The sequence below is a fragment of the Babylonia areolata genome, chromosome 2, assembly GCF_041734735.1.
Source record: "Babylonia areolata isolate BAREFJ2019XMU chromosome 2, ASM4173473v1, whole genome shotgun sequence".
NCBI classification, from domain to species: domain Eukaryota; kingdom Metazoa; phylum Mollusca; class Gastropoda; order Neogastropoda; family Buccinidae; genus Babylonia; species Babylonia areolata.
In genome coordinates, this window is record NC_134877.1 from 40,449,390 (window position 1) to 40,461,745 (window position 12,356).

At 40.4% G+C, this 12,356-nt stretch overlaps 1 protein-coding gene across 2 annotated transcripts in view; it reads left to right on the top strand.

The window, feature by feature from the left end:
* LOC143301233 (protein mono-ADP-ribosyltransferase PARP14-like) overlaps positions 1-12,356 on the top strand; it is a 67,851-nt gene that overhangs the window by 23,162 nt on the left and 32,333 nt on the right. For both annotated transcript variants that reach the window (XM_076615376.1, XM_076615367.1), the window contains 5 exons: positions 1,046-1,552; positions 2,608-2,696; positions 5,281-5,505; positions 7,257-7,475; positions 11,342-11,405. In XM_076615376.1, coding sequence (XP_076471491.1) covers positions 1,046-1,552; positions 2,608-2,696; positions 5,281-5,505; positions 7,257-7,475; positions 11,342-11,405 — 1,104 coding nt within the window. The remainder of the gene's footprint in view (positions 1-1,045; positions 1,553-2,607; positions 2,697-5,280; positions 5,506-7,256; positions 7,476-11,341; positions 11,406-12,356) is intronic.

Below are 12,356 nucleotides of genomic sequence, written 5' to 3' on the forward strand. Positions count from 1 at the left end.
CAACACTTTTGAAGATGCATAGATCTGTAAAGTAATGACACTTGGAAGTGTGATAGTCTTCTCACTTTGAGGGCCAAGAACTCTCATGATCTAAAAATAAAACAGATTGCATGCTTATATTCACTCTTGAAGCAAATGCCTGCATTGCTAGACATCCAGGAAAACACTCCAATCAGGTCATAGGTGGACATTTTAGTGACCTTATTTATAGTGGAATAACATAACAGGCTTAAATATGAATAGCTCATCTTTCTTGTGTACATTCTGTATAATCTCCACTCTATCTTTTCTCTTTCACACATTTTCTCATGCAAATACATGCGGAGGAATTTTGTTTAATGTCCCGTCACACATATCAGTGATTGAAGACATTTTGTTAAATTATTTATGAATACATTTCAGTATTATCGGTTTGAAGGGGTGGAAGATGTGAATGAATGGAGGGTTGGGGAAAACTGGGCAAATGAGGGTGAAATGAGGGTGAAATTTGAGAAAAAATATCTAAATACAATTACAGGAAATTACTTAAAAGACTTCGTAAAAGAGAAGTCGTTAAACTGACAAGTGAAACAACTGATAGTGAATGCAAAAAGTCAAAAACATTAACGTTCTCAGTCACTTGTGAAGACACACTTTCGTGTACATAAGGCTTCATCAAGCTACAGTCAAAAATTATGTGCTTAATTGTCAGGTTACTAAAATATATGCACTTGACATTAGAACAATACTTGGTCCATAAAGAATTTGATTATAGTCTGAGAGCTAAACTCAGAGTTGATTTGCAAAGACATGCATGCAGGCAAGCACACACACATGTGCACAAACACACACAGCATGCAACATGTGCACAAAGATACATGTGCACTCATGCACATGCACACACACATGCACACATGTACAGATATATGCACACACTCACACACATACAGAGAAGGACACACACACACACACACACACACACACACACACACACACACACACACACACACACACACAAATTAACTAACTACTAACTATCTAACTATATGATGCTGCATTCAAATAGGTGGCCAGTCAATACAGGATGAATGCAGAGACCTGTTGAAGAAAAGAGGAGGGTATTTGCCTGATGGTGACATCTTAGTGTCTGGTTCTGGTCGTCTGCCCTGCAAGGCCATCATCCATGCTGTCGGTCCAGTTTACAAAGGGGGCAAACAAGGTGAAAAACAGCTTCTCTCAGGTGTTATTCGCAAATGCCTTGACTACACCAACAGGAAAGGATTTAAGTCCATTGCCATCCCTGCCATCAGCTGTGGTGTCTTTGAGTACCCAATGCAAGAAGCTACACAGGTGATTGTTGAGGCTGTCAAAAACTTTTTGGCTTCACAAGAGCAGTCCAGCATTCAGAGTGTGGTGCTTTGCGCATTTGAAGAGGATGTCTTTCGCTGCTTCAGCGAGGCAGTGTGTGCTTTTGTTCCTGCTCCAAGCCCAGCTGGTCCTGCATTCCAGAGGTTCTCTCCACCTCCTGCATGGGAGACTGCCAGGTCAATGGCGTCATCTTTTCGGACACAAGGTACGCAGTGTGAGAGGCAATATTTCCCCCAATACAAACAAACTTTGAGCTAATTCTTTTTTGTGGGATGATTTTCCCAATGCTGCTCACAGTACTGTGAAGACACCAACAAAAACACAAAAAAACCAAAAAAAACCCAAAACCAGAACAGATGTTCAAAACAAAACTTCACTCATGCTTCAGCCCCCATTATCATCACCTCTTTCTCACTCTCACTCTCTCTCTTTCACACATGTACACACAAACATGCATACTCACACACGCACATACACACAAATCACAACAAAATGGTCTCAATGATGAATGTGTGTGTTTTTTTGTTTCGTTTTGTGATGATTTAAACATTTAAGCTTTTCTTAAAAAACATCATATATGCATGTATATATTCTTATAGATGATTTAGACATCATATTGTTTGATGGTCAGTTGTGTCTGACTGTGACCATCAGAACAGCAGAGGAGGCAACTGTTGTCCCAACTATCTAGGCTAGAATTTGATGATAGTCAAGAGTATCTTGCCCAAGTTACATCCCCACTCTCTTGGATAAGAGGGTTTTAGGACAGTCGGTGTTGGGATGGTTCCCAAAGGTCAACTTGCCCTTAAGGCTGCAGCATTAGGAGCCAGAGCAATATTGCCTCGTAGTTTGAGTCATTGTCCTTCACAAAAGGCAAAGCTGTAAATGACTTCCTACTGCAATGGAAAAACCATTGATTATACAGCTCTCACTTTGACATTGGCCCAGCTGTAAGCTTATGTCAATCTGTGATATAAACTGGGCATTAGGCAGTAGACATTATATGTCTCTCTCTCTCTCTCTCTCTCTCTCTCTCTCTCTCTCTCTCTCTCTCTCTCTATATATATATATATATATATATATATATATATATATATATATATACATGTATGTATGCATGTACATATATATATATATGTTTATATATATATTCATGTATATATATATAGAGAGAGAGAGTGAGAGAGATACAGAGAGAGAGAGAGAGAGATGCAATGCCAGTTTCTAAACCACCTTTCATTTTGTGATCTGTGACTGTAGAGGCAAGAACTGAACCAGCTGCAGCTTCACCTGCCGTGTCTACACCCATCAGAATAGAAGCAGTGGATGGAAAGATTGCTGAACAGGATGTGAGTATAAAAGAGCTACATTAAAGTCATTCAGTTACTGCTAAATCTTACTGGAGAATTAAGAATGACTTGAATCTTCATGTTGCGTGTCTTGGGCAAGTCAAATCTGGTAGAGCCCTTCCCTAACCAGATCAGATTTTCTTGTTGGGTTTTCTCCCCACACACGGCAGGTAGTAATGGGTCACATGGCTACCAGCAGCAGAGGGGAGCCTGAAAACCTGATCTGACTACTGAACTCAGGCCCTGTCCTATGAATGCCAGAAACGGAGAATGTTGGGGATGCATTCAGCAGTGCACCACCCTCATGAACAAACCAGGTTTTGGGACCGTTGTCAGTGATTCATTGCATTGCATTGTATCAAACTCTTTCTTCATCTGACTTCTGGGCTGCTCATTGATGAGAGAACATGAGAGCACAGTGCAGTGTGAGCCCTCTTTTTGTGCTTGTGTGCAGACTTCCACAGTAGTGAAACAAAGAGTGGTTAGCATTGCAGGCTGACCACTAGGAGGATGTGGGCTTGAACCCCATAGAGTTGCATCATGGAGAATATCTGGGTCTGAGGGAAGTGAGTTTCTTGTTGTGAATCCTTTCCACAAAAGCGCACTGAAGATTTGAGAGAGAGAGTGGTTGGGAGAATCAAAATCTGTTGTTTTGAGCGTGGGCATGTTTTTCCTAATATTTGATCTATGTAAGTAAAATTTTCTTTTCAGATAGTTTTTAGTTTCCCCAACATATTGTTAGCACAGAGATTTGTTGCATGGATGATATTTTTGTTTTCACAGTTTTTCTCTGATAGTGAAAGTCTCTCATTTGTGAGCTGGAAAAAATAGGTTTGAAAGAGATGTTCTGAGCAAATTACACACTTTTAGAACATCTAAAACAGCCTTTATTTTTTGTCTTGGGTTACTGGAGGAAGCATAGATTGCATTAATATGTCACTTTTTTCTTGGATTTGCAGTTCCTCTTTCCTACCACTGGCTCTATAGGTATGACCAGATTCTTTGGCATTTGGTCTTAAAGCCATATTTGCAGACGGGAATGGAGGAGGTGGCCTGGTATTACTGGCTGTAGTTTTATAATTTAAGGTGAAAGATCTTGGAGTATTTTCCACCTCAGATTTGGCCTTTTGGAGGAGAAGCAGAGGGTAACCACATTTAAAAAAAACAAAACAAAAAAAACCCATTGAAATGTGATTTCACTATTGCTTCTAAAATTCTATATGTTGGAACAGATGCGATGTAAGCATAAAAACTAACTTCCCCACATGTACACAGATCAGAGGCTTCATGCTCTGCAGAAGGCAGAGTGGTGACTGGCCCTTGGAGAACAGACCATATCACCCCTGGTTTGAAGCAGTCATGGGCGTTCTGTAAACTTGCCACTGTCACGTGGAATATACTGCCCAAGAGCATCTGGGGGAAAATGATTCTATCAGCTTTATCTGCATGTCATTACATTTTATCATATATTCTCATCCCAGTGACAGATTCCTTATTCTCATACCTTTGAGACTGCAGTGTGTGTGGTGGTGGTGGTGGTATCTGTATGTTTGTGTGTGTGTCAGGCCTTTGTTTTCCCTTCCCTTGCCCCGCTAGTCTTTCCCTTGCTCCATTAGTCTTCTTGCCCCATTAGTCTTTCCCTTGCCCCCATTAGTCTTTCCCTTGCCCCATAAGTCTTTCCCTTGGCCCATAAGTATTTCCCTTGCCCCCATAAGTCTTTCCCTTGCCCCATAAGTCTTTTCCTTGCCTTATAAGTCTTTCCTTGCCCCATAAGTCTTTCCCTTGCCCCTTAGTCTTTCCCTTGCCCCTTAGTCTTTCCCTTGCCCCATTAGCTTTATCCATGCCTCATAATCTTTCCCTTGCATCCTAATTCTTCCTTGACTGCAGTTGTGCGTGGTGCTGTGGTCCATTAGTCTTTGTTGCCCCTTGTTTCTTCCCTTGCCCCGCTAGTCTTTCCCTTGCCCATTAGTCTTTCTTGCCCATAGTCTTTCCCTTGCCCCATTAGTCTTTCCCTTGCCCCATAAGTCTTTCCCTTGGCCCATAAGTATTTCCCTTGCCCCCATAAGTCTTTCCCTTGCCCCATAAGTCTTTTCCTTGCCCCCTTAGTCTTTCCCTTGCCCCATAAGTCTTTTCCTTGCCCCCATTAGTCTTTTCTCCCTTGCCCCCATTAGTCTTTCCCTTGCCCCATTAGTCTTTCCCTTGCCCCCTTAGTCTTTCCCTTGCCCCATTAGTCTTTCCCTTGCCTCATAAGTCTTTCCCTTGCCCCATAATTCTTTCCCTTGCCCCATTAGTCTTTCCCTTGCCCCCATTAGTCTTTCCCTTGCCCCATAATTCTTTCCCTTGCCCCATTAGTCTTTCCCTTGCCCCCATTAGTCTTTCCCTTGCCCCATTGCCCCCATTAGTCTTTCCCTTGCCCCCATTAGTCTTTCTTTTTGATCCCACTAACTTCTTGTTTGTTGTTTCTCCTTCTGTGTGATGTCGTTATGACTGTCAGTGTGGAGATTTCTAAGGGCAGCATCAGGTTTTCACTCGTTTAGAATAAGCCAAAAAATTCATCATGCATAATTATCAAAATTGTTTTCAGGTGACTGTCATTGTGAACTCTGCATCAGCAGACTTAGACCTTAAAAATGGCCAAGTGTCCTCGTCTATCTTGGAAGGTGCCGGCAGAGGTCTGCAGGAGGAATGCAAAGCAATGTACAGAAATGGTATTCGGCCTGGAGAAGTGGCCATCACTGGAAGTCACAAACTGAGAAGCAGTGCAGTCTTCCATGTCACATTACCACAGTGGAAACCTGGTGGTGACATGGTAAGTCAGAATTATGTGGGTGGGTGTTTGTTGCATGTATGGTTTTTTTGTTGTTGTTTTTTTTGTTGTTTTTTTTGGATGGGGGGTATGTTGCAAATTTGAACTTCTTTCTTTGCTGAGAGTGTTCCATGTGTGGTTGAGCTTTTCGTCAGTGAGTCTGTTGGTGTTTTATTTATTTATTAAGACTTCTTGCTATAGCGCATATTCTTGAAGCTCTATGCGCTTTACAACTGTGTAACTAAACAAGCAGGGGGCCAGTTTTTTTTAACTGTTTTGGTTGTAGTATGTTTTATTTGATTTTATATTTTGTTTGGAGGAGAATACACTTTGTATAAGTATCACTACAATCCTTATTTATGCCCCTGTTTACATTTTGATAGATCATACTTCAAAGTCACTGGAGCTAGAAAATAGTTTTGAAAAAAAGAAAATGGTGTTTTATATAACTGTAAAAAGAAAGCAAGCAAGAAAAGTTTCAAGAATGGCCCATAAAAGAGAAATAATTCACTCAAAAATACTGTTTCGATGAAACTGACCCATCTGATTCCATTTGCTGTCATTTTCTCTTTATTATTTTTTTATGTGTACATATATATATATATATATATATATATATATATATATATATATATATATATATATATATATATATATATGTATATATATATATATATATATATATATAATATGTATATATATATATATATATATAACTTTCCAGTGTTTCATTTAACTTGCATGCTGACTCAGTAGATGACAACTAGTAATTTGTTATTTGTTGGGACACTGTGATATCATGAATAATGGATGAAGTATATTATGATATAGAAATACACATTGCATATATACATCTTGATTCTGCCATGTTTCATTGTTTAAGGTATTTCTGTCAACCATTATTTGAAATTCTTATTATATAAAAGTTCAAATTCAGACATTATTGTCACTGATGAAGCCAGATGATGAAAAAAGTGGAAGAAAGTTAAACACTGAAAAGTGAAACCTTTTTTTCTATTTTTTATGAAACCTATGATTCTAGATAAATGTGCATGATGACAGCAATCTATCCATCTATGTATATATACCAGTTTCAGCAGCTAATAACCCCAGCCAAAACAACAGCTGACAGTGAGGTTCCTGTAAAATGTAGACAGTTGTTACTGTTGGCTGCTTTTTTCTGTCCCTTTTTTTATTTAATTTTTTTTGTGCTGCTGTCTTTTTGTTGGTATCATGTTGTGTGTCTATATATATATATATATATATGTGTGTGTGTGTGTGTGTGTGTGTGTGTGTGTTAAATAAACCCCTCAGAAAATAATTGTCCTCCTTTTTTTACTCTCAAATTTTTACCCATAGTAAAATGTTAATGTAAAATGTAATGTTACAAAATTCAGAATGAATTTTTTTAAATTCTAGTGGTTTGTCTGTGTTATAAACACAGCAATACACAGTGAGATGATGAGTGATATATAATTATGTGTTGATAGATATTGCAAAATGACAGATGATGGATAATAGATGATTATATTAAGTAAACAGGTACTGCAAGACACGGCGAGATGGTGAGTGATACATAATTATTTTTCAAAAGATACTGTAAAGCACAGTGATGTGACACATGATATGACAAATGATTATTTGTTGATAGATACTGCGAGACACAAGGAGATGACTAGTGATAAATATTTTTTGGTCATTAGATATTGCAAGACACTTGAGATGGTGAATGAGGGATAATTATGTGTTGACAGGTACTGCAAGACACAGTGACTAGGTGTCTGACAGAAGCCTCAAAGCGACGATACCAAGCCATTGCTTTCCCGGTTCTTGGGGCAGGGAATTTGAAATATCCCATGACAGAGGTGGTGCAGGCGATGGTCAGTGCTGTTCATCTCTTCCAGGCAAATCATTCACCCACGTCTCTGAAGGTTGTCAAGTTTGTCGTGTATCAAGACAGAACAACCTTACAGGTATTGTAACAGGTTTTATATGTTTAACCACTCAAAAATGTGTGCTAGAGATTTAAAGGATATGCATCTTACTTAATTTCTTGAACTATGACTGTTCTGACTCCAGCCTTCTGGATAATTTCAATTAGGCTTTACGTGACATACTTGATTGTCATGTACCTGTGCGTACTAGATACGTAACTGACTGTCCCTCAGCCCCTTGGATAACAGCAGATATCAAAGCTGCCAAACGGAAGCTGAGGCAGTCAGAGAAGATGGCGATCCACTCACCTCACCGTTCATCGCCAAATATTTACCTAGCAATGCTCCCTTCTTAAATCACTTCAAAACAGTGCCAAAAGTGAGCATTTTCTTGCTCGCTTGTCTGAATGTAAATCCTCAAAGATTCTTTTTCAGGTCATTGATCAACTTTTTGGTAATTATAAACATTCTGTTATCTGTTCAACAATCTCTCCATCTGATCTTCCTGATAAATTCTGTGAATTCTTTAATTAGAAAATTGCTGACATTCGCAATGAACTATATTCCACCGATTCAACTGCTGATGTTCACTCCAATACTTTCAATGGCATCCCCTTGAATGCATTTGAATGTGTCTCTGAGAAAACAATTCTCGATTTGCTTATTCAGCGCCTCATCAAATGTTGTGGTCTGGATCCTCTGCCTGCAGATCTGTTTAAACTGTGTTCAAATGGGCTTCTTCCAATTATCACAAAAATTGTCAACATCTCTCTGTCAACAGGCTCCTTTCCTGAAGATTTTAAACACGCCTTAGTTACACCTTTACTCAAGAAACCAGGTCTTGACAAAGAAAACCTGAAAAACTACTGACCTATTTCAGATTTACCCTTTCTATCAAAACAACTCAAAAGAGTAGTATTCCATCAACTCCTCCTCAGTCATTTATCATCCAGTGACCTTCATGAGGTGTTCCAGTCTGCATATAGACAAAATCACAGTACTGAGACAGTCCTCTTACACATGTCTGACACATCATTGTCCTGTGACGGGCGCAATAGCCGAGTGGTTAAAGCGTTGGACTGTCAATCTGAAGGTCCCGGGTTCGAATCACGGTGACGGCGCCTGGTGGGTAAAGGGTGGAGATTTTTACGATCTCCCAGGTCAACATATGTGCAGACCTGCTAGTGCCTGAACCCCCTTCGTGTGTATATGCAAGCAGAAGATCAAATACGCACGTTAAAGATCCTGTAATCCATGTCAGCGTTCGGTGGGTTATGGAAACAAGAACATACCCAGCATGCACACCCCCGAAAACGGAGTATGGCTGCCTACATGGCGGGGTAAAAACGGTCAAACACGTAAAAGCCCACTCGTGTGCATACGAGTGAACGCAGAAGAAGAAGAAGAAGATCATTGTCCTGTGCAGACAAGAGAGAAGTCTCATTTCTGTGACTGCTCAATCTCTCAGCAGCTTTTGACACAATAGATCAGGATATTCTTCTCGACTGTCTTCATCACACTTTCGGAATCTGTGGCACAGCCCTCACTTGGTTCAATCCTTATCTTTCCAATCACACTCAAAGAGTGTTCATCTCAAGTTCTCATTTTGAATCCAGACCTCTTCCTGTTCAATATGGTGTTCCCCAAGGAACAGTTCGTGGTCCAATACTATTTTGTCTGTACACTCAGTCCCTGTCCAGTATCATCAGTGAACATCAATGTGATTTTCACAAGTTTGCAGATAACTTCTGTCAGAAACCTGGGTGCATACTTTGATTCAGCTTTGCCCATGCATGACCATGTCAGTAATTTATGCAAAACTACAAACTTCCAACAGAAAAAAATCTGTACCATTCGACCATATCTGACTGTTGAAGCAACCTCTCAGCTTGTCTGTTCCTTAATTCTCAGTTGCATTGACTACTGCAGTTCACTACTCAGGGGTTTGAACAATGCTGCCAGAGTTGTTCTCGAAAGGTAAAAAAAGATCATGTTACCCTTCTCTTGTATCAACTTCACTGGTAGCCCGTCCAGTTCAGAATTCAGTACAAAACTGGCATATTGGCTTATCACCACTTCAAAGGCTGCCTCCCATCTTATTTACCTTCTGTCCTTCATATTTACACTCCATCCCTTTCTCTCAGGTCTTCTGGAGAAAAGCTCCTTTGAGTCCCCAAAGTCTCTTCAAAGACATTTGGTCAAAGGGCTTTTCAGCATCAAGCACCTTCTGTTTGGAATTCTCTTCCTGTGGATCTTCAGCACTCACCAACTCTGTTCTGTTTCAAAAGTAAACTGAAAACCCACCTGTTCAAAATGGCCTTTGGGTGTGACGAAGCGTAATTCTTTGTCTCCGCCCACCCTCTGCTCTCCATTTGTGTCCCCCCCCCCCCCCCCCCCATTGTAGTATTCCTATGGTGTGTGTGCTTGTGGGTTGATGTTTGAACGCATGCACACGCGTGCGTGTGTGTATGTGTTGTGCCTTTTTCCTGCGATTATTCATATATCTTCAGTTTGTTTTCCTCTGCTATGTCTTCATGTGCTCTTGTGTTGTATAATGCACTAATGTGTGTGTGTGTGTGTGTGTATCTGTGTGTGTGTGTGTGTACTGTTTAATGTGAGGTGCTTAGAGCCGATCTATGGGGAGTTTGCGCCATATTATTATTATCATTATTATTATTGTTATTATCATTATTATTAATTTGCCCATTAACTAGATTAGCATTCTGCCATATTTGTGTTCTTTATTCTGCTTTTCGTTTTTCTAGTTTTTAAGAGATGACCAAAAAAAAAAGTAAGACAAGAATTATGTGTGTGTGTTTGTGTGTGTGTGCGTGCGTGCACACGCGTAAGCGTGCAGCTGAAGCATACAACTGTAAGGTTATGTGTTTCTTGCTGCTCTGAAATCTGATTGTCCCTTTTCCATGGCCATGATGTCTGTTCGCTCTGCTGTTCTGAGGAAGGCGACATTTGGCCTTGATGTTTTGGGAACTGTAGCTAGCTGTTAGATAGCTCCTACAGACCAACCAGCAAACAAATCTGAGATATGCCATAGCATCCAACCACAGAGTGTCCTGCTGACCCTGCCATACTGGAAGAGATTCAGAACTATCAGACACTCTGTTTCAGTTTCAGGGAGATGTCAGAGCATGCGGACGTATCCATATGTACCACACCACATCTACTGACACTTTCACTTTGGAAAAGACCTGGGCTGGGTTGCACAAGCAATTTTAGCGGCGCTAAGTCTACTTTGCATCTAGATTTTTCCTAAGTCTATAGCCAGTGGTGCAGATTCAATCTTGATGCTAGGCAGAGGAGGAGGAATTTTATTTAATGTCCCATCATACATACTGATGATTGTAGACATTTTGTTATGATACTGATTTTTACATTTGAATGTTATGATTTGTTAACGCAAAGCAAATCACGCAGACTTAGGAAAAATCTCAATGCTAAGCAAACTTAGTGCTGCTAAGATCACTCATACAATCCAGTGCAGGTCTTGATGGGTTTCCCCTGGCAGTGTTTGATGAGGAAGGAGCATGCAAGACGTAAACTTGATGATTACTACTGCACACAAATACACACACACACACATGCTCACTTATTCATGCATGCACATACAAACACACATACAAAAATGCATGTACATGCATTGTACATGAATAATTTTATCTCATGTCGAATGGATGCACTTTGTTTTTATGAAAGGTATCTCTCTTCATCATTCTTTCTCTGTGTGTGTGTGTGTGTGTGTGGGTGTGTGTGTGTGTGTGTGCGTGTGTGTGTATGTGTGTCCCTCTGTCTCTCTCTGCTCCTCTCTCACCATTGTTGTGTTTTTTCACACATCTATAAAAGACATTTATGAAAGCATATGTTTGAACTATGCTTGTTCCCCTTTTCAGCAATTTCAACGCTGCATTGAAGGCACACCTTCCTTTGTCGGTGCTGTTGGAGGAATCGGCACTGGTGAGTTTACCCTGCTGATTAAAAAGAGTTTTTCATTAAGTCTTTTCAGTATTTTATTCTGTATTATTTCCACACATGAAGTGCCCACGCAAGTCTCCAAGAGTCATGTTCCTAACATGTAAGAAATCCTTGAAAATAATGAGGAGTTGCTTTTCGCTTTTTTTTGTTGTTGTTGTTTGTTTTGGGGTTTTTTTTGGTTTTTTTTGGTTTTGGTTTGTTTTTTTTAAAGATTTTTTAGCTAACAACCAGGAGCTGGTAGCAAGGTTGACTCCTCAAAGAGTGAAAAAGGTGTTGCTTGCTTGTGCTGTGCATGCTGTACTCCACTTTGGAGAAACTGGCTAGCACGGCACATGCTGTACTCCACTTTGGAGAAACTGGCTAGCACCACACATGCTGTACTCCACTTTGGAGAAACTGGCTAGCACCACACATGCTGTACTCCACTTTGGAGAAACTGGCTAGCACCACACATGCTGTACTCCACTTTGGAGAAACTGGCTAGCACCACACATGCTGTACTCCACTTTAGAGAAACTGGCTAGCACCACACATGCTGTACTCCACTTTGGAGAAACTGGCTAGCACGGCACATGCTGTACTCCACTTTGGAGAAACTGGCTAGCACTGCACATGCTGTACTCCACTTTGGAGAAACTGGCTAGCACCACACATGCTGTACTCCACTTTAGAGAAACTGGCTAGCACCACACATGCTGTACTCCACTTTGGAGAAACTGGCTAGCACGGCACATGCTGTACTCCACTTTGGAGAAACTGGCTAGCACCACACATGCTGTACTCCACTTTGGAGAAACTGGCTAGCACCGCACATGCTGTACTCCACTTTGGAGAAAATGGCTAACAATGCAACTCATTGGAGAACTTAACACATTGCTTTTCTCCATCTTTTAAGGAGTCTGTAACGGTGTCAACATTTTATTTGTTTTTTGT